This window comes from Thermobia domestica, chromosome 11, assembly GCF_964235325.1.
Source record: "Thermobia domestica chromosome 11, izTheDome1.hap1.1, whole genome shotgun sequence".
Classification (NCBI taxonomy): Eukaryota; Metazoa; Arthropoda; class Insecta; order Zygentoma; family Lepismatidae; genus Thermobia; species Thermobia domestica.
In genome coordinates this window covers 33,419,103-33,442,818 of record NC_137464.1, presented here as the reverse complement: position 1 = coordinate 33,442,818, position 23,716 = coordinate 33,419,103, and the positions used below count along the sequence as shown (strand labels likewise).

Sequence of the window (23,716 nt, the reverse complement as noted above, 5' to 3'; positions counted from 1 at the left end):
TGTATGGGCGATCTTTTGCTCGGTTCCTGCTGGAACACGCCGCCTCTTTTGACTTCTGTTCATGACTTGTTTCCTTGTTTCCAGTTGTGGAGTGACCTCTCGAAGTGTATTCACCCACACTTCATATCCACAACTTCATTGTTGGTCACCATCAGTACCTGGTGGTTATGCAACCACATATACCTAATATGACGCGTCCATCAATTCGTTTCTGTTTGAGATCTCGACATGGTTACAACTAATTATGGTTACCAGGTGGGAAACCTATCCATTCACGCCTATTTTGACGTATCTTTACCTGACAGTTTATCCGGGAGTCCCTACGCTCCTTTGGGGAATCCCTTGTGCACTGATTTCACGATTGCGACATACCCATCTTTGAATAGAGCAGGTTTCGTTCCTTTGAGGTGACCATGCCGCCTTGCCTCTATCATTCGAAATAGAGAAGATATAGCGCTCTAAAGTGTATTTTGCCCCGTTTTCGGCATCATGTAGCTCCGAAACTGTGTGTCCTAGAGAAAAGTGCAAAAGGACTTTTTTCTTGTGTCGGTGTCGGGAATCACCTCCCGAATTTTGTCGGTGGAGTTTCCTACCACCGTGTATTCATTTTATAACAAAATTATTACTTGTTCGCCAACAGGGGTTGTAACCTTACTTCACGACACACTTCGTATAAAGAATGCTTGTAGTTACACATCTTCCTCTGGCTCTATCAAACTGAGCAGGTTATCTCCGATTGGTAGATGCTAAATGGTTCCGAATTCGATTTCCGGCTGGATACTTACCTCGAATACATACCTGAGTAGTAGTAGCAGCCCAGACCCTAATTTAAATAGTAGGTACCGTCTCGTATATCCTTTGTGTTGAAAATGAAGATTAAAGTCCAGACAATCAGTGTTACTGATTGTTTTGTTTTATGAGAAATAATGATAACTAACTAACCAAATCTAAGGCTGTGGAACCCGGAGGCTCAATGCAGCGTTCACAAAAGTTCTTTATTGACTTATATCCTGTCAACTGGATCCAGTTTCTACTTTGTGTTCTAATTTTGTGAGACCCATCTTAATATTGTCCTCCCGTCTGCGTCTAGATCTTCCGAATGGTCATTTTCCGATTGGATTTCCAGTTAAAATTTTGAAAGCGTTCCTACTTTCTTCCATTCTGAGTACATGACCTATCCACCTGGGTCTCCTAGACTTGGTAACCCTAACAGTGTTTGGTAAACCGTATAAATTATGCAGTTCCTCGTTATGAAGTTTCCGCCATTCCCCATTCCATTCCTCTTGGGGTTTTATTCAAATACTTCCAGTCTGCGTTCTTCCCTCAGAGTAAGCGATCAGGTTTCGCAACCATGTAGCACAACAGGCATGATTATCATTTTATATATTTTAAGCTTCAAATTCTTCGACAGAATTCGCGACTACAAAAGATTTTGAGCTGAATAATAACATGAATTCCCCGCTTTTAGTTGACATTTAATTTCTTCGTGGATATGGTTTTGATTTGGTAACATTGATCCTAGATATTTGAAAGTATCTACTTTATCGAAAGTATTATTTGAGATTTTGACGCCTCCATACTTTACAGTATTACAATCTGGCAAACTTCCATGTATTTAATTTTCTCTGCATTTACTTCCAAACCCGTGTCCCTACAATTGTTGAATAAGACCTCTGCATTTTTTTTTTTTTTTTTTTTTTGATCATCCCCTATTATATTTACATCATCAACACACGCTTTAATCTGGTGAATACCATTCAGCTCTAGGCCCTGGTTACTGTCTTTGATTTTCCTTGTAGCGTACTCCAAAACAAAATTGAATAATACTAGCGACAACGCATCTCTGTTTCAGGCCATTCTCGACGTGAAAGCTCGTGGACAAGTACTTTCCTAATCAGACTTTACTTTGAGATCCATTTAAACAGATCTTAATTAATCTAACCAGCTTTATCGGTATTCCAAATTCTGTAAGAATATTTTACATTGTTTCCCTCCTAACTGAGTCGTAGTCCTTTCTAAAATCAATAAATAATTAATTTACCACGATATTGAATTCCCATTTTTTTGAGTATTTGCTAAATAATGAACATGTGGACGATAGTTGATCAATTTCGCTTAAATCCGTACTGATAATCTCCAATAATTTCATCTGTGTATGGTGTCAATGTTGCAAATAGAATGTTCGAGAGAATTTTGTGGGACATTTAATGAAGAGAAACGCCTCGATCATTATTATAATTAATTTTATTGTCTGTCTACTTTGTAGCAATTTCCACTTCTATTCGGTTAGGCTTTGGAATATACGGTTCTGCTGTGTAAATTTCACTTTATCCACAAATATTAGTTTCTGACTGCATGTTAAGTAAATCGTCAAAGAAATATCTCCATTTATTCAAGATGCTATCTATATCAGTGAGAATTAATCCTAGCTTTCTTTAATATATAATCGCGAGGTTGATAGCCTTTCTTAAATTCGTTGATGCCTTTATACATGTCCTAGATGTTTTTTTGTCTTTACTATTATCTTCAAGTTTATTAATTTTAGCTTTCAAAAAAATCGCGTTTCTTTGTTCTAAAAGTTTTGGAAGTTTCCCGCCTGATGTCAACTAATTTTTTTGTAGTTACATTGTTCGGGTTTTGTAGCTATTGCAATTTTCCCCGTTTTTTCTTCTCTGCTAGTTTAGTGTATTTCTCGTTGAACCGTGGTTTGTTCCTATGTATTTCTGCGTGCCCCAATTTTTCTTTTGCTGAAATTTTAATGCTATCCCTAATTTCAACCCAAATATCCTCAACACTAGTGCACTCTAAACTTTCTAAAACCGAGAATCTATTCAACACTTCAATTTGGTATTCCCCTCTCACCTAGCTCTCCTCTAACTTCTTTAAATTAAACTTCTCCGTTTTCAGATGTTGAATATTTCCTGTATTCAACGATAATCTCTTATTATTGCTGCTACCAGGTAGTGATCAGTGTTGCAGTCAGTTCCTCTGAACGACCGAACATCAGTTACCTAGACTGCCTTCTTCTATGTATTAAATCGTGATCAATTTTTGATTATGTGTTTTTTCAACTTGTGAGTCCAAGTATATTTGATGGCTTTATACATTTTAGAAATAATGATGGTTTTATTAATTTAAAATTTGCTATTTTGTCATTGTACTTATTTAAAAATATAATTGCTTAATTTTGCAGGCCCTGATGGAATTCGTGTCTGGTTCACTGGCGGAGATTCGAGCGTTGATAGTGCTATGCATGGTATCTCTCCAAGGCCATTGAAGAAACTTTCCTTCAAAACTGGAGCCCGGAAGTCATTTTCACGTTCTGAATCTGTAACAGTGACACCTCCAGATAGTCCAACAACTCGAAAACATAAGCAGTGATTGGGAAGGGTCGTTATGTGAAGTAGGTGCTAAATAAAATAGGTAGAGTTGTTGAAGTTACAAGGAATAGGAAGTTCCTTAATATATTCACTGTTTAAGTTCGAGACAAATAGTATAACTTTTTTTTTTTTTTTTTAATCTAGTTGTCAGGTGTCGATCACATTAGATAATAATTTAGTGAATGTGATTACTTTCCTTTTTAAGTTTCTAATTTATATATAATGACATTTTACATTAGTTTTTTTATAAAATATGTACGAATACATTTCATTAACTTGCATTACCAGTAATTGTATGATTTAGGGGAAGAAAAAAAGTTATATTAGAAACTATGCAGTTAAAAACGAAAATGGAAGCAAAGGTTTGTTTTGTCACGCTAAAAAGTTGGCACGTAACGTAATATGTTTTATATTCTCCATTTCATTTCGTGGGTTGTTAAAGGTTGGGGGAAGGATAGAGTCGGAATTTGTTTCTGGCTATGAAATATTTGAGATCTTACACTACTGCCTATCACTTGGCATCAGTAAATGTTACGTGCGCGTTCTTCACTTACAAGTACAAAGTTTACAGTGAAATCTCAGTGATTTACATTTCTGGAATAAATGCTGATGTACAATATTTGTCTTCCTATCCATGGTATTTCACTTTATAGTCACCAGAAAGCAGTTATCAACACTTGCAAGTTGACATTGTACAGGGAAGATGGACCTGTTCTTTTATATAACAACTGTTGACGTTATTCTGGATTCGCGTTGAAAGAGCCGTTCTCACGAGTATTGGAACCAAATTAACGTAATGATAATAATAATAAAAAGATCGTGCGTTTCAGTGGGTAGTTTATTATCAGACGACTTTTTAATGAATTTCCAAAATGAAAAGACATGAAAATAAACACTGAAATAAACCTTGCATAATCAGAAACCTTATTTACTCGACACTTCATTAAGAGCACAATGCTTTTACTGCAGTAATTCAGTTTTACTAGGCATGCATAAGTGTGAAGCTTCAGTCGTGACAAAACAGACTTGCGACTTCTTTTCGTTTATTATAAACCATGCAATTATTTGTTAGAAGTAGACGTAAAATTTTCTTTGACCCTGTTTTTAATAGTTCAAGATTTCAATTTTCAGTGTTTGACGCGTGCTGACACTTAACGACGTCTTTCAGGTAAAACAATGAAGAGTAAAAGAGGATGGTTGTAGTTTATTATGTATATATATATATTTATATATATATATTGATGTTAATAATCAAAATGAAATTATACTTGTCAATATTCTGATCAGAATAGTGGGCAGAAGGAAGGTTAAAAATTAAAAATAATATAAAAACACTTTGTATATTCGTATTAGATACCATTTACACTTGATTGCTCCTACCAATAAGCGATGAGGGAGAATAGTTCTAATTTATTAGTACTTACTTTTGATTTGATATCAAAAGTGAAAATATAATTTATATTTATAGTAGTGTATATGTCTCTTTGTTTGGATTTTGTTATAAATTTATTTAGTGATGCTAAGGAAGTGTGGAATATTGTATTAATGGAATCACTGTTTGAAAATCGAAAGAACTATTGGAAAGCAACACAGATTAAATTTCTTTACACTAACATACCATAGAATATTTTCTATTATAGATTTTGTGCAGCCACAATATCTAAGTATGGATTATGCTTTTGAACATGCCTCAAAAGCATTGTTTTTTAATTACTGAATATGGAAATAAAGAAAATACATTACTATAATGAAAATCATACACGACATAAACCATTAAAAGGAATGAAGACTTTAGTACTCAATGCTAATTTTGACTTAGAATTTGTAATTATTCAAGTATTTCATTTGTATCTTGTTGATAGACATTTTGTGCATTGTGAATATGTAATTTCAAAAAGTTGTTTGCCTTAAACTCAATTTTTTAGTCACTTCATTTGATTCGTGTAGTGCACGAGTTGTTTGAGTTACACGTAAATAGATTGTCACCTCGTGATTAGTAGTGTTGTTCATAAATGGGTTTAGCAGATAACATTTCTTGATTCCCATTCGCTTGTAGTTTTTAATTACATAATTTTTTGAACTACAACGTGTTTGAGTCACAAAAGTCTATGCTGCAGAATTGAACGGTTTAAGTGGGTTCAGAGTCGTAATTCGTAGTACTGTCATGTATATTAATTTCCAGGCAGTTGCTTAGGACCATGATATTTGTACCATCAAATCATGGAATTAATACCGATTCTGTTAACAATGTTTTATCCAAGTGTCGTGTACGATTTTATACTCCTATAGTAATGTAATTTATTTTGCTACTGCATCACACTCTGTACATAAATATAATAGATATATGCATATAATATTTAATATTTATATATATATGTGATTATTTTTGACCAAACTAATCGTGGTTGAGGCATATACTGTGAATGCTCGAAGATGTATGCGTGAGTTGCTTGATCCGTATGCATTGTGGGGAAGATGTAATTAATTTCTCGTATGATAGTTTTGCCTCAATAGTCCATCCAATTACCATGCAGTACCAGTGAAAGCGTGTTTCTGTCGTGAAAGAAATAGATATATATAAATGTATGTAATTTACAGATTTATTTAAGGAGACTTAATATTTTGGGTTTATGAAGCCCAATAACATTGCACTGTACCTGTCATATAATTGTTATTTGTTATTTATATTATTGAGGGAGACAGTGCTTTCGATTTATTTTGTATACAGAAGAGTGTATTAGTGTGTGTTTGAAAGAAATGCTGTTTTGCATTGTTAAGTACTTGATGAACACCAATTGAGAATTTTCTATTAGGAATGTGAATTGCATAAAAATCAAAGAGGAGCTGGAATACATGGTTTTCAAAACTCTTTTTCTTAAGATGTTAAGAAATGAATGTTGTGTACTTAAAAAGTTCACTTTGCGTCTACTTAATTAAGGTTTGTTGCTTCTTAAGTGGCGGTGAACTTTTACTCAATTATAACTTGTAAGAGAAATCGATGTAATTACTTTTCTCTCTTCAATCTGTACATAATGGAGTAATTTCTATCTTATTGTAGTGTATATAGAACACTATCTGAAGAAGCATCAAATGTATATCTAACTGTATAATTGCATAATATATTCTCATGTCTATAAAGCGGTTTTCATTTCCAATTTGTTACTTTTATTTCCTTCTACCTTAAAAAGTCGTTTTAGAAATGATAATTGGACCAATGTATTTAAGGTAAAAATGCACTTATTTACAAAACAAATATGTGTTGCACTGTTATAATGCGCTTGAAGAACAATTTATCAATAAAGTCAGAAGATACTGCGTTGCTCTTCTATATCCTGTTCTTCAGTTAGACATGTTAAAAGTCGAATTTTCAGTGACAGCTGTCAACATTGTCAAAACATAAAGATGATTTACATATATATATTTCAGGCCATTACCGTTATCTGTACCCTTAAGCCCGTCACGCATGAGGGATGACGTGACGTGGCAAGCACATTATCTAGGGAAAGGGGGCAGGAAGAAAGCGACCTGGGACATGTATGCTAGGGATACCATCTAGGCATTTGCCTATATATATATATATATATATATATATATATATATATATATATATATATATATATATATATATATATATATAATAAAACTCACTTAGGATAGCTAGCCTGTTACACCTTTTCGACCGAGTATCAAAACCTAGATAAGAACAAGTTTAATGAAGATGATATGTATTGGAACTGCTAGGCGCGTCCAGAAAGTAAGTTCCCCTAGGGTGATAAACAGAAAGAAAACACAGTTACCTAAAACTATTTATTGCCATAGTTTCAGCACAGGTGACACTACTTTTCAATATTTTCACCATCAGAATTCAGATAATTGTCATACTATCGAATCAACCTTTGTATTTCGAGGTCATACAAGTCAGCTGCCGAGGGCGGAACTAGTGTTCGGCAGCTGTCTGCAATTGTTCATCATTATCAAAATGCTTACTAGACAGGAATTTCTTGAGATGTAAGAAGACGTGAAAATCGCTTGGAGCAGCGTTCGGGCTTATACGGCGAGTGACAACGATCTTCCGCAGTCGTTCCAGTGGGTTTCCGTTTGATTTAATGTGAGAAGTTCCTGGTTCGATCCCAGACCATGTGAATTTGTAGTGTACAATGCCGTGTCCGTGGGTTATGTCGAGGCTTTCAGATTTCTTCCCACGTTCACATCCATTAATTCTTTCATAATCATTCACTTCCATTAATCATCCACCTCCTTAAGCCTGCATTGCTTAAACGTGGCATGTTAAAAACTTCAAATTCATTTCTTGTATAATATACACTAGTTTTATATTTTACACTAATTTAAAATTAGTGTAATTTAGTAATTAAAAATTAGAGTGTAATTTACAGTTCGAAATATTATGTAACTAAAGTTTAAATAATAATAATAATAATGTGTAACCAACAAGTAGTTTACTTTTCCATGGAAATTTAACACTTCACGTTATTCCCTATATACAAGCTTGTATTCAAAAAGCTAGATGATTATTGCGAAGTGATTGGTAAGAAAGGGAGAACTCAAAGAAACTGATCTTGTCCAGTTCATATTCATATGAGCTGCGATCCAGTCTATTACCTTTTACACCAGAGGTTAGTGGATTTATCTCTCAATGTTGAGCTCTTGAAAAGCGTACTGAATTTTGTCCATGGTGGGCTGAAGGAGTCAATGATACATGCAATGATTGTTAAAGGAAAATAAATACAGGTGCAATCAATAATAAATTAGAATTCTTAAAAAAATAAATAAATAAAAAGGAAAATGTATTCATACAGTATTGAATATTCCGGAAAGTGCTGATAGAAGGAAAAGCTCGCCTGTGAACAAAATCGGTTTCTATTATATTTTCAGAAGCCCATACTACTTCATTTATCCATTACGAGTGTAACAAGAATCAAGGACTCCACAAGTGTTAACAGTACAAGATCATTGTGTTACTGTGTACTACAACTCACAGAATATAACATTAAAAAAAAGCCATATTCCTAGAAAATATATGCACATAATTGGAGTGTTATCTGATAACACTTCCAAGTATCTGTAATTCCTAAAGTAATCTGCTTTCTGCAATATGCCGGAAAAGTTTTTGTCATAACTCTCACGGACATGTCGAGTCCTCTGCGCTTAGGGTGACCGCAATTTCAACTGCTAAAAGTGGGACATCTAGTAAAAGAAAGAGAAAAAAAGAAAAAGCTTATTTTGGGATAAATTAATAGTATCAATAAAACTACTACACAATGTAAATTTGAAAACTGTGTGAACTGAATATTTCTTCCAGGGGGATGAATTTCACCCGTATACGCATCCATCCATCACATATATTCTGCCAAGCATATCATAAATATCTAGTAACTGACATTAGAATGTACTAGTTTTTATATTTCGCTATAAGCAAACTTTTATGCAGTACCTTTGACATTTATACCGAGTAACGGACAACGTACTATTATTTCCTACAGTCTTAGTTTTGTGAGCGTATGAATTTTCTGACAAAATGTACATGAGTAGAAATGGTCCTATCTCTTGTTCCTACGTTCACACGTTCCTCTTCATCGCCAACTATATTTCATTTCTAGTAGCCACTGATTAATAATTTATACCACATATCCCTGATAAGTCATCGCTGTGCAATAAGAAAGAAAATACTTTTATAAAAGTGGTTGTTCTGCAATTGTATACAAAACACCACCAATGGTGTGTTAGTAAAATGACTCCTCATTATATCAAGTGGTTGATTGAATGACTACCATTTTAACATTACTCCAAAGTGCAATGGAGTTGAAGTAGCACCAGACATGTGTCAACATTTAATACAACTCGGATGACATAGAGTTTTTGTATTGAATTAAGAAATATTTTATGCTGTGTACACGTCCTCAGAACAAATATGTTAATGCTCGTGTAATTCCGTTCCCTTGTTCTATAAACCTGTGAAATGAAATAAAGTGTACCTGCTATGTAAAGCCGACTGAAAAACTCACAATCGATTAAATTTTTAATGGCGGATAAAGTGAGTGGATTCTAGTAAAATTCATTCTCATGATTACAATCACTTCCTCCACTTGATGTCGATGTTCATTTGGCAAAAATACCATTTCGTCACTTCGAGGTCCGTTCTCAATGGTCACGCTACTCTTTTCCGATGCACAAAAGTTGGCTTTTCATGTGCTTAGGACATCGAATTTCTATCAAGTTTCCTTAGTATACACCCTTGTAGCAGCACACTTGATAGGCCGTACTTGTTTCGGCATAGTTAAGAATTGAAATTGTGTGTGTTGGTCAATTAACAGTTGGCCATCATTTATCCAGCAGTTTCGATCTAACACCCCCAATCGCTATTTTGCTTCTTACGTAGAGGTTACGTTGACAGTTGAGGTCATATGTGGCGACGCGAAGAAAACATGGGGGAAGAAGAGACACATGAGATAGAGCTCTTCCTATAGAAACAGTTCACTTTCCAAGACGGGAAATAATTTTCAGGGCACTTTTCTGAGACGAGGTAGCTTCAACTCTTGTCTCATACGTGCTGAGAGAATAAAATCTGCCAAAGTATTTTTTTTTTTTTTTCAATTGCGCGATTGAATTGTAACTACAGAGTTCTTTTATTTGTATTTGTTGATTAAGAAGAACCAGCTCTGTGTGAAGATGGGAACAAACAAGCTCGTGTAGTAAATAATAATATACAACTAGGTTGAAGTGATAAGTTATTGGTTTATTTCACAAGTTAATATGTTATTAATTTCTGTTAAGATTACCTCTAATTGCAACTGAGTAAAGTAAATTATTACAAGATTGAGCGATCATTTTCTTAATTCGTAACTAACATAGCGTTTTAATTGATTACACCTTAGTAAAATAACACTTGGTGTAGTTCAAATATCAATTCACGCTTCCAGATAGTCAGCAAAAGTAAGAGAAGGAATAACATGGCTTCGTTCTTTTCCCTGGAATCTTTCGATGTTGAAGTTGATAAACTGCAGCCACACTTGGAACGTTTCCAACAAATGTGCATATCAACAGTTTTGCCATAATATAGAAAAGGGTTAATTCTTTTTTCGGTGATAGTACCAACAGCTTATGAGGAACTAAACAACTTGTGTGCACTAGATATGTCCCATGATAAGAAATTGGAATAGAGAGAGAGAGTGGATTGTTGCAGAGTTTATTGTTGATTTTCGTCTGAAAATACATAAGATTGCGGAAAGGTTACGTTTCTAAGATCCTGAACAAGACGGAAAATCAGACTGTCACACAGGTTGTGTTGCCCTAAGAAAGCAAGCGTTTTATTGCGATTTGGGAACTTGCTGGAAATATGCGTAGCGGGACCAATTTGTATTTAAGACTCTTAACGAAGCGGCTCGAAGACAATCTAACTGCACAAAATGTAATATTTTAGTAAGTAATATCTGGTCAGTGCGGTAGAATAAACAAAAACTCAGCTGGGGTTCTCTAAAACCAAAACTTGCTACTAAAGGCGTGTACCGAATGGAGAATGGGAAAAGAATAAAGACAAGTTGCAGAAGCTCATTTTCTCCAGCTTCTTCATGATCTACTTGCAGTAGTTGTAAACAGACACTAGCCACTTGGAATGCAAGAGACATACAAAAGTTCACCTCGAAAGATAAGTATTCAGCATGGGGGAAGCGATACTTCCTGTGTTCAGTAGAAAACTATTTTGTTTAATTGTGTAACGCCAAACAAGATCAGAAGAGCATCAAATATATAAACACTGACAGAATTCAATATGATATAGAATCTGCAAAGAACGTCGTGGGAATCCAAGAAGTCCAGGATATGTTTAAAAGAAGATAATTAGAATCGATTGAATTTGCATCGGAGGTAGATAAGTATGAAACACCCCTTTTGGATCTTTGAGGAGATTGTCACCTGGTATGAATCACGGAGAACATAGTTATGGCACCCTCACAGGAAGCATTACGGAGTAAGATATTGGCATATTAAAGGCTGTGGACACTGACAAAGGTGAAGAGATATTCGAAGAAGAATTTCCATTATAAGTTGTTGATGGTTACTAATAGCAGTGAAGAAAAACAGACTGCGACAGAGGAGAAAAAGATAAAATCAACTAAAAGAAGAAGAAGAGGAGAGCAGAAGATAAAAGTAGATTAAGACGGACGGAATCGGAAACAGTAAATTCAGGAGACGAGAGCGCATACGAACAGAAAAACGTGGAACAAAGTAGAAAGGAACAAACAATAAAAGAATGAACCAGTTAATACAGGAAATATGGTTCAGTACTATACTAATGGAACACTATAAATTTTTGAAGAACTTGGGTTAGAGGAAGAAAAAGAAATGAGCTAATTATCCCTTTTCTTGCTAGTTACACCTTAAGTAATTTCCGGTTTGTAATAGGGTCTAAGCATTTTGATTGTTGCTGCTTATTACTTGTGAAGCTTAGTGAAATTACAGCAGGTTCATTGTCAGCAGTTCTTATTGTATTTTTCTAGTGTTTTAATATGCAGTTTTTCACGTCTTATTCCAAATGTTTTTTGAACATCTTGATTTGTCTAAAATTTTGTTTAATATTCTTTACTGCATCTCACCATAAGTACGGGAATAAAAATATATGTATCAAAATTTTTAAAAAAATCAAAATATTTTTTAAAAATATATTGTTTCCCTCTTTTACATCTCCCTTTTTGACCCTCATGCATTTCTCTCGCGACCCTTCTTGGAGTCCCGATCCCCAGGTTAAAAAACTCCAGGATAGAACTCAGAAAGTAAAAGATTACGAAATAGAAAAGTGACAATAGTGGATAAAACATTTTCAGCTTAAAACACGTTGTGACTTTACGTCCCGCTTACTTGCCAGAGATCACTTCACTGAAACATGCTTAAAATTCTTTAATTATATAATGTTCAACGAAAGATATTAATTCGTACATAAGATAAATATAGCAAATCGTAAGTAAATAATATTTTTTGTTTACGATTAGATATGAATTGTAGATCGTATCCTTTGTTGTTGAACAGAGAGGAAATAATAGCGTACAAAACAATAAATACAGATATCTATTCTATTATACCAAGGGCGATTCCCTAGCACTTGACACTACTCCTTTGGTTGCTAACATCAGTAACTGCTGATTCCCTAAAGAATTCAATCTTGGGATCAATGGAACCATATCTACAAATCTCTTAGTTCAAATATGCACTCAATTAACTTAATTATACAGTAAAACCAGTTAACTTAGCCACCTGCTTAATTTGTCTTCATTGCTCTGAACTATAGTCTGTTCAGAGATCCAGGACGGACTTCTGTAGGGGAGCGATGAGTTGTAATACTGCTACTTTTAAGATCTTCAAATTCTGGGATGGGTTTTATTTATATATAAAATTAAAAAAGGTTTGTTCTTCTGGGGGGCGATCGCCTCCCTGGATCCGCCCCTGTCCGGAAATAAACATCGTGACATGATTGGACTAGGCGCGTGACACGTGATAAAGCGAAATGAAACCAGTTTGAGTGTGCAAATAGATGGTAGATTGAATCTCGTTTGCAAAGTGTGAAATCGTGTTTGTGTAGTATTTAAGGTGTGGGAATAGATAAGCGAAGTGGGCAGAAGGACACGGAATTTGCCATTTCATTCAAAATATGTGTAACAGAGATCGGAAAGTGACGTATAGCCATTTCATGAGTGAAGGGATTGCCCGAAATACTATTTATCGTATTCTACGAAGGACACCGGCAGTTCCAAATATAAGAAGCTACCAGATCGCCGGGCGCGGGTGATGAACCAACGAGTAGTGAAGAAAATTGAATTGGAACTTTTGAAGAATTCCAGTGTGCCTGTCCCCGAATTGGCCCGAAAATTGACGTTACCGCCTACTACCATGCAGAAAATCAAAAAAGAGAAATTGGGCTTCAAAACATATAAAGCAAAGTGGCTCCAAAGTATACGGAAGAACAAAACAAACTTCCGCAAAATTGCTGAAAAAATTTGCCTTTTATTTTTGTCACATGTTCGAAGTCTTGTACATATATTAATTATTATTATTAAGTATTCTGCATGTTGATAGGTCCTGGAACTAATGAGGGTTATTTTTTAATTTTAGATTCGGGCCTAGGAATGTTTCTTCCACGTTCCGTTTCTTCCATCTTCAGCTTCCTCTTTTAACTCCCAATATTTTCTTATATCTTTCAAATCATCGATCACTTGTGTTCTTCTTCCTATTCCTTTCTTTCCTTCCATCTTTTCTTCTATGGCGGTATGAAGAAGACAATTTCTTCCAAAGGCGGTCCAATCCAATTAGCCTTCCTACGAAGAATGCTGGCTAGAAGCGTCCTCTACTCTCCTATCCGTTTCAAAACATCTTTATGTCCATTTTCTCTTCTCCATTTTCCTCCAACATCACATATCGAAGCTCTCCAAATATTTCTTCTCTAACTTCCGTAATGTTCAACTCTCTAAACCATACAGTCCAATACTCCATATATAGCACTTGACCAACTTCTTCCTTAGTCCAACATTAAGTCTACTACTTAAGTGATCTTTTCTTGTTGAATGCTTCTTTTTAGCTATGACTATTCTTGACCTAATCCCTATGGTGCAGTAAGTTCTCTCATTAAAACACTTCCCAGATATTTGAAATGATCGACCTCTTCAAGTTCTCTTTGTTCCACTCTGACTCGTAAGGGCGCGTTTCCACAGGATATTCTCATGTTTGCGATTTTTCGATGTTGATTTCCATTCCATATAAGTTAGTTTACCAGCGTCAACTATTTTGTCAATCATCTTCTGCAGTCCTTCTTCGTTTCTGGCTATAATAACCGTATCATCTGCATACCTTATCTTGTTAAATTATCTGCCCTTCAATCTTGAAATTCCCAATTCCCATTAATGGTTCATTATATATATATATATATATATGATACATGTTGCAAAGTATGAAACAAGAGAGAAGACATAATCACAACCTCATTCCGATTCCTTCGTGGTCAAAACGTAGTAGCAGGATGAATTTGTTTGTGAAGCCAGAACTAAGACCGGCAGGGGTGAGATGGTATACAAGTTCTGTGTCTTGTTTTGTTTTGCTTTGACGATCTTATTTTCTAATGTCTTAGTTGCAAAGATGGAAAGAATAAAGAATATGTCATAGTGTTTGTAGGTAATTACGATGTTGAAATTACTTTAGAACATTTAAGTAATAGAGCGCGAATGGCAAACTTAGATATGTATGATATAATGTTTTACATATGCAGGAATAGTCTTTACTATGTATCATTTGGTTGATTTGTTTTGAGCTTTATATCCTTTTCAATACTGATGACATCTATATCTTAACGTACAGTTAGAATCACTTTCGCCAGAAAATCGAACCCAGGTCTCCCACGCAAAACTGCGTAAGTTAGCCATATAACCATGAGTCTGATATATACTATTTATAAGATCCAAGCTGACATGCTAGTAATAGCAGTTATTGCATTAGAAATGCATACGTTACAATCTATAATAGTTGTTGCTTCAAAATACGCTTAATTTCTGTAAGTTTGCAAGTTTTCAACGAAACTGATGGTGACCAACTTCATTGACGAAAACTTTTGAATGAAGTTAGTTAAATTACTCTGCTCTTTCGCAATAGTTATTTAATCCGGAACATGGAACAATTTTCCTTTTCCAAAATATATCATTGGTGGGAGTGAGTATTTTAGAACTTTCTGGTTTTCGTCGTACCCATGTTATTTTGTAAAAGAAAAAAGTATCCCAAATAATTTAGGTACGTTTCAGAAGGTTGTGTTTTCTCTCTAGCCAGTAATGTGTAGGAATCAGAAAAGCTATATCAGGCCCTAGAAGCATACTTAGGAAGCTCAACGTAAGCTTATGATCTGCATGGTTGGGAATTGCAAATGTAAAGGTACGTTGGCCCAGCGTAGTTTAAAGTATATATTGGCTAATCAAAATTTTCCATCCTTTATCCAAGGGTTTCGACATCGCATTTCCAATTCCAAACTTGCTTCAAGAGTTACGTTAACAATTAAATTGGTTGGTTGGCAAATGGTTGGCTAAGCGGCCGATTACAATGTAGGACCAATATTGGCAGTTGGCTAAGCTGACGTTTCTCACTGTTTCGCGTACTATCTGTGTTGCTAGAGGGATCATTGGATTAACATTTATTTCCAGCATGGTCTAGAGATGACCTCTGTACAATCTTCAGTTAATTTCTCACGTAACAAGTACGACATCAGTAAGAGGTACTACGAGAGAGCAAATATATCTTATATTTAATCTGTTTCTCTTCGTAATTTCTTATTATATGATTCATCTTCTCGGAATTACGCAAGACATCAATTATGCTTGGTTAGTCGAGGTATACAGCACCATCTTGTAGGGAGTAGCAGAAATAGAAAGTGTTCTGGAACAGTTCTTCTGTATGATCGCTTGTCTGGAAGATTTGAGTACTTTCGAGTGTTTTCGAATATGTTGTACGCCGCGAGGACTCGTGGTTTAAATACGGGAGACAACCGAGAGTTGGAAAGTTTCAAATTTTGAGTTCGGAGCGACAAGTGCGATCTGAAAAGTGAAATATAATGCTACTAGTATGTTTTGTAACTATAGTTTTTTTTTTTTTTTTTAAGTGAAACTACAATGTGTTTCATTGTGTGTAGATAAAACCAGTGCATTCTATCTACGTCAGAACCCCGGCTTGTAATGGTATTAGTTAGTATTATTTTGATTTGAAGTTACCTGTCTTTTGTGTGGATTTGTATAAATATAGATAATGTGCAGAACATTTAAAGGACAATGGGAATACCAATATTTCATGATTGAATCAAGTAATAAGAATACGACAATGTGTGTAATTTGCAATGAAACAATATCAGTCCTCAAAGAATACATCATGAAACGTCATTATGATGAGACTAAACATTTCAGAATTATTCCAAATTTACAGGAAGCAGGCACGTATCCAAGGGGGGGGGTCCGGACCCCCCCCTTCGAGACCAGAAATGAAAAAAATTAAGGAAGGATAAAACATAATGAAATGACGAAAAGAAGGATCAGCGTTAAAAATTAAAAAGAAAACTACACGAAGCTTTTGCTTACTCTTTCTTATGAGGAGATTTGTATTACTTGCAATATGGTGACGAGGTAAGCGAGATATTCTGGAAGAGTCAGGGAATTTGAAATTTCAAGAAAAGTTATGGAATTCTCAGAATTTCTGCTACTAGTCAGGGAGATTTCAAGCTTTCGAAAGCATAAGTGCCGTTGTGTAACAGCATGGACATTTTAAATCATAATTTTTCGTCATCGCATCCTTGCAGTATCAAACATGTTATTTCAAGGACAATTTTCTATTGCTCCTTTAACCTGTCATTTGGAGCCGACAATAGTTCACGGAATAATAAAAACAAAAATTTATGTTGAAAGAAAGTTCTGTTAGCATTTGATTCAACAGAGAAAGGAACGTATATATTGTAAAACTAGTTGAATATACACATGCTTCGCACAGGGGCTGTATTTGGAAGTCAACGCCTGTGGGAGTATCGCCATGGATCTCAGCGACGGCGAAAACTATGGATTTGATACTAATATCGGTCATTTTGGGCTATTTTTACATGTCTCGGTATCCACCCCCCGCTGACTCCTGGCCCGCATACAATTGTAACTAAATTTGTAAGTCATCGCTAATGGAACTGTCACCATTGATTTCTGCGACCGCGAAAACTATGGATTTGACACTAATATCGGTCATTTTGGATTACTTTTATATGTCTTGGTATCTCACCCCCTCCGGTGACCCAAGGCCCGGAGCCGAATAGCGTGAATTTGGAAGTTAATGCGATCCGAGTTTCACCATTGATTTCAGCGACCGCGAAAATATGAATTCGACACAAATAGCTCAAGTGGTAGAGCGTTGGCTTTGCATTCGGGAGATCGTGGTTTCGAATCCCGCTGCCGACCATCCTGAGTGAGATTTTCCAGGGTTTCCCTCAGTCCTACCAGGCAAATGCCGGGATGGCATCTACTAAACAGGCCCTGGCCGATACCTTCCTAAATCCTTTCCATTGTTAATGTTGTTGGATATCCAGTGTAAAGTGGCCTCTGAGCTGTATGTGGTGATTGTTAAATAAATAAATAAATATCGGTCATTTTCTACTACTTTTACATGTTCCGGTAAACGCCCCCCTGAGACCCCGCCTGGTTCGAATTTCGACAAAAACGTTTAACTCTGGTCTGGAGCCTGGACCAAGGTATTCGTGACTAAAATTTGGTAACCGGTTCCGGTAAACGCCCCCCTGAGACCCCCCTGTTTCGAAATTTAAAAAAACCGCTCCGTCTTGATCTGGGGCCTGGACCAAGGTATCCCTATCCAAAATTTGGTAACTCTCGTTCCACTCGTCTGGTCCCCAGGCCGCACACAGACAGAAAAACACACAAACAAATTCTTTATTTTATTTATATTAGAAGATAGTTTACAAGACAGTATTGTGTACTTTTTATAATAATTGAGGTCATAACGAAAGGAAAATTGTTATATTTGAATAAACAGGAGAAGGACGTAAATATTGTAAAATCCTTTTCAATACTTTTTTTATTATTATTTTGCTCGAAATTTCTTCATAGTTTGTTATTAAAATACTTGCCAACATATCCTCTTTTATTGTGCTAACAATCCAATATATGTTGATAGTAAAGTAATTTAGATTGATCGAGCTTGTGGGCCTTCAGAATTTCATGTCACTTCTCTTCCCCCCCCCCCCCCGTTACGAAATCCTGGCTAAACGAACCAATATATGTTCCAGTAAAATAGTTTAGAATGATCGAGACCCTTTTGTGATGACCACAATATTTCATGTCACTGACCCCCCCCCCCTTCTTCACGAAATCCTGGCTACGTGCCTGCAGGAAGCCTATGATTAGAAAAATATGAATCTTTGAAAAGCGATTGAAATCTAAGCAATGGTTGTTTAAGAAAGTAAATGCTGAACAAGAAGAAACAACTTGTGCTATTTTCCGCATGGCTCATTCAAAAGCGAAACATGGGAAAACATTTGCTGATGGCGAATTAATCAAGGATTGTCCATTGCAGCAGCAGAGAAATGTGTGTAGAGAAAGTTAATTTATATAAAAGCATCAGCTTGTCAATAAAATTTGTGACTCGATGACTAGATGATGTTACAGAAAGTATATTAAGGGGGCAGACTGCTAAATATTTTTCAAAAGCTAATAATTTTTCTTTTGACAGTTTTTCGTAAATGAAAAGAGATAATGAAATGTAACTTACCTCAATAATAGATAATGTTATTCTACACCCGAAAATATGAATCGGAAGAATTTTCAGTGTTGCCATCCATAGAAATTACAGTGTGACCAGAATTTGAATAACCCAAAAATCTAGGTTAAGGCAACGACTAGAAAAATGAACTCAACGGTAATTGATGACTTATCATACTGTCTGTGTTCCTGGCTTACTACTTTTAAATAATATTTGTATTTATTTTGTACTAACGTATGTAAGTTATTACAGAATAAATATAAATATTATTTAAAAAGTAGTTAACAAAAAACACAGACAGCGTGATCACCGTTGAGTTCATTTTTGTAGTCGTTGCCTTAACCTAGATTTTTGGGTGATTCAAATTCTGGTCACACTGTAATTCTATGGATGGCAACACTGAAAATTCTTCCGATTCGTATTTTCGGGTGTACGTAGAATAACATTATCTATTATTGAGGTAAGTTACATTTCATTATCTCTTTTCATTTACGAAAAACTGTCAAAAGAAAAATTGTTAGCTTTTGAAAAATATTTAGTAGTCTGCCCCCTTAACTCAATTGTCTGACAGAAATCGACACTAGGGATGATTCTCTTTGGCCCTGAATGAACCAACATATCGTCCCTTTCGAGACAAAAGGGCATATCTTATTTTTTTTTCAACTTTTCCAGGAGAAAAATTTAAAGTTTTTTTCCCACAATTTATTCTATCATGTTCTGTTAAAATTTAATTTGATCTCGTAAGTTATATACCTGAAACGAAGGAGATCAAATTAATTTTAAAATAAGACGATAGAATGAATAATGAGAAAAGATTTAAAACTTGTCTCCTGGAAAAATTAAGGAAATGAGATACGCCATTTTGTCTCGAGAGGGACGATATATTTCAGATGCTGCTCAGGTGTTACTTTTTATTCAAAGGATAGATAAAATTTATGAAGTGTATTAAAGAGTTTCTTGACATTCACAGCACTCACGGCACGACCACAGCAGAAGATATTTTAAAAGAAGTTAAAAAATGCTGCTCAGAAAAACAAATTTCAATGGAAAAATATTAAGGTGTATCACTACTGATGGTGCAAAAACATGTGTGGAATAAATAAAGGTGTCGTTGCTCTGGTATTAAAGGCCGTAGAAAATGACGGTAGTTCAAAACCATTAATTGTATTCATCATTCATCAATAGTCTTTGTGTGGAAAATGCTTTGATATGTCAGAAGTTTTAAAGCCAGTCATTTCAGCTATTAATTATATCAGATGACGTACGTATGTTCAATCATAATCAATTCCGCGAGTTTATTGAAGAGATTGGAGAAAATGACTTACCATATTATACTATAGTATACTGACTTAGCTGTGAAAAAGTTGCAACGCGATTTTTTGAGTTCCGAACAATAATCAAAATTTTCTTGAATGAAAAGAATCGTTCTCTGGCTGAGTTATACAACATTGAGTGGTTATGGAAATTAGCATTTTAAACAGATTTAACTAAACATTTGGATGACTTTAATTTAAAATTACAACCAGGAACACCGAGGCAGCTATTGCGCACACCAAAATTTGATCTTCCGTAGCCTGCTGATTGTCCTTCCCGTTGTTATTGCTATTTCTCCTCCTGTTTCCCCAGCGACAATTCTGCCATTTTATTGGCCAAGCTAGAGATATCACTTTGTGGAGGATTTTGCTCTTGGTGGGAAACGGTCTTAGGTTCCTGGCTTGAGGTTTGAATTTCTTGAGGGTTGGGTTGAAGAATTGCCATGGAAGGATTATTTTGTTGTTGATATCCAGGTATGTAGCTGTTCATTGGTTGTGTAACAGGTTGCATCTGCACAGGATAGGTATGATGGTATAACTGTTGTCCATGATATATTGACTTTGGTTCGGTTGATAGGCCATAGGATGTATTATGCAGGTTAGGTATATTATTCTGGCCGTATAACATATGTAATTTTTGTGATAGCTATGCGTGTTCTCTTTTCCTTAAAAGATCATTAGCTGCTTCCAGCGTGTTTAATTTATTTTGTAGCGCTTCTACCGTTGCAAACCTTTCTAATGATATCTTATTAAGGAAATCCCTCTGCAAACCCAAAGATAAATGGTGGATCTTTTGTTCTTCAGTCGCTTCCGGTAATAACTGCCTTATTGCTCAAAGTTTACGTAAAAAGTACGAGTCTATTGGCTCGTCCATTCCCTGTTGTACCTCAAACAATTCCTGTTCTGCTTTATACGATGGGACTTTTGGTCTACATAAAGCTACTAACTTAGATTTTAGATTGTCATATGTCATTGTATCAAATTGATTTTGATTTTTAAGCTGTAAAACAAGATCTAGTGCCGTGTCTTGTAAATATATTGGTAGAATTTCCTTTTTCTTAGCCGGTGACCATGCCTGCATTGCTGCCATATGGTCGAATAGCATAAAAAACCTGTCCGGTTCTCGTGCACGTGTCCCGCATACTTCGTTAAATGTGGCATACTAAAGGATAAATTCGATGCACCCTCTGTCATATTTGTGTCTCTTGATCTGTACGTCCGTTTACCTGACCCAGTTTCCGGCATAAATTGCACTCAGGAATGGTAAGAAGAGAGGGAGGCAGGGAGGGATTATGTCAAATATAGTTGAATTATGATACCAACCTTGTCAGTGTTTAGATAAAAAGTTAAGAAAAAGAGCGCCCCGTACAAAACTCCGGTGCCTACACCATGTAATGTTTTGGTAGAGTCAAATGATAGACCCGGTGTCTTTTCCCCTTCACCAAGTTTTATTACAAAATATAATATAATCAATACAAGTGTCTCTAATTCAATGTCTCTTCCTCCATGACCAAGTGAAGGAATACTAAATGTTTTGCCGGGTCCCCCTTCCACTCATGGCAGTTTCCAGAACACTTTGGTAGGTTGTAGGTTAGACTTGGATTATAAGTTCAAGATGAATCCCTAGCCCAGTGCGACATAGGGTAAGGAAGAGGTGCTCCTAGTCCATAACAACATAGGAAGGTAAAGGTTAGGCGATCAGTTGGTCGACTGATGGTGGGTCCCCGGTGTTCCTCCTTTTATTTGTTCTCCTCGGGTCCTTCTGTGAGGTCCGTCTGCTTTCGGTGTTCCTCGGTGTCTTCCGTGTTGGCCTGTTGTCTGCTAGGTTGTTTGTAATCATTAGCACGGTTGAGCTGGCACATGCGTCTGTTGTGATGTGGGGATCCTTGCAATATATTCACATTAAGTCCTTTTGAAAAGAAATATTTTGTTTCAATCCCGACTGAAAAAAAAAAAGTTTCACGGATTTTAATACATGCCAAACATTCCGTCAAGAAACTGATAGTCCGTTTCCGGAAAATTTTGCAATAGCTTTAGGTGCTTTAAAAATACATTTTGAGTCTCATTTTTAGATTTTGATGCTATTGCAAACGACTTCAAGACTTTTCAAAATCCTTTTAGCGCCGACACAGAATCCTTTTAATGCCTCAAATGGAAATGATTGATTTGTAGTGTAGCGATATTTTTAAAGAAAAAATATTTAAATTTATAAGTGAAATTTTATAAGTGTTCTACTCACACAATTTGATCAGTTGCATAAATTTGCTCGTGGCATTCTTTCCACTCTCGGAACTTCTTATCTGTGAAAAACATCCTCCAAAATAAAAAAAAAAAAAATTTTACAGATCCAAGTTAACTGATGAACATTTGAAGTCGTTGCCGATAATTTCCACTACTATACTTGATCCACAATTGCAAACAATTGTCAGCGGAAACTAACAGCTACATAAGTCTCAATCATAATTTGTGAATTACCTATGTGTCACTTATTGGTATCAGTTTAGGCAATGTGTTGAGTTTCCGGAAGTAAAAAAATGCAATATTTCTTTTCAAACCTTGCAACTTGTGTCGAAAAGGACTGTTTGCTCTTAAGAAACATTTACGATGTGGATGTTTCAACACACTTCCCAACGAAGTTACAGAAGTTCTGTTAACGAAAGGTAAGTCAGTTGTTAAGAAAGTAATGTCTGCCGATCGAAGTGTTACAGTTACAGCTATCTTGCATTAGTGCGTATGGGAATTGCATTCAACCAGCTTTAATTTTTCCACGGAGATAAGGAAAAATTACTCAATTAGTTTCCATGTGGTACATTAGCAATGGTGTCTGACTCTGGCTTCATAAACGCTGAACTTTTCTTAGAATTGTTACACCATTTCCAGTAACATGTGCACTCAAATTCCTTTTCCAAGAAGTGTTCTCGATTCTGAACAATCGTGCATCTCACATTTCTATTCACTGCATTGATTTCTGTAGTAAAAATGATATTGTAACGTTGAGTTTCAACCTCAAGACCGAGCTTCGTTCGACACTCCGAGAATGTTGTATTCGGCAGTTTGCGATAAGTGAACGATATATCATTTATTACGACCTATCACACAGTTTCAAGTTGCAGCTTAAACCTATTATAAGGTTGCAACCAATGGAAATACTGTCACTGGTTTTATGTGACATGATATTATTCCACAGAATGGAAACATCTTGACTGATGCATTTTTTTTTTCATCTACTATATAAGCTCACGAAACATAGTCTGAAGAAATGGCTCTCGTGGCGAAAATATTCCTTCAGTTGAAAATAATGTATAAAAGTCTCCTGAAATTCAACGACCATAATCAAAGAACACTATCACTCATAGACCGTCGACGTTATATTCTCCACTAGTTATAACAAACCCTCCACCATTAGCCATATTATTCAAATATCAAAGGCAAATTATTTGGTGGAAAGTCTCAAATATAACACAATCACTTTTAAAGCAGAATTAGTCTTAAAAACAGAATCGTTTAAAGGCTACCAAGAGTCATATCAAGTGGAAGAGCATTAAGGACAAAGAAATCTGGTATGAAAAGTACTTTCAACGGTGCAGTGTGCGAATTGAAAAATTTTCCTAGGGAGGGATGAATTTCACCTATATGCGCACCCCCAGTCCTCCCCCCATATATATATATATACACTAACAAGTACAAAACAGTTGAGATGTGAGATCTTTCATAAATTTTCACTCAAGTAATATTTAGGTT

General features: G+C 35.6%; 1 protein-coding gene across 6 annotated transcripts in view; it reads left to right on the top strand.

Annotated features, from left to right (window-relative positions):
* The window catches only part of LOC145664022 (ral GTPase-activating protein subunit alpha-1), a 200,320-nt gene extending 193,785 nt beyond the window's left edge, over positions 1 to 6,535 (top strand). For 4 of the 6 annotated variants that reach the window (XM_081730314.1, XM_081730316.1, XM_081730318.1 and 1 more), the window contains one exon: positions 3,194 to 6,535. In XM_081730314.1, coding sequence (XP_081586440.1) covers positions 3,194 to 3,381 — 188 coding nt within the window. In that variant the 3' untranslated portion in view covers positions 3,382 to 6,535. The remainder of the gene's footprint in view (positions 1 to 3,193) is intronic. The other 2 variants (XM_081730319.1, XM_081730317.1) reach the window with 1 other exon arrangement.
* Positions 6,536 to 23,716: the final 17,181 nt, after the last annotated feature.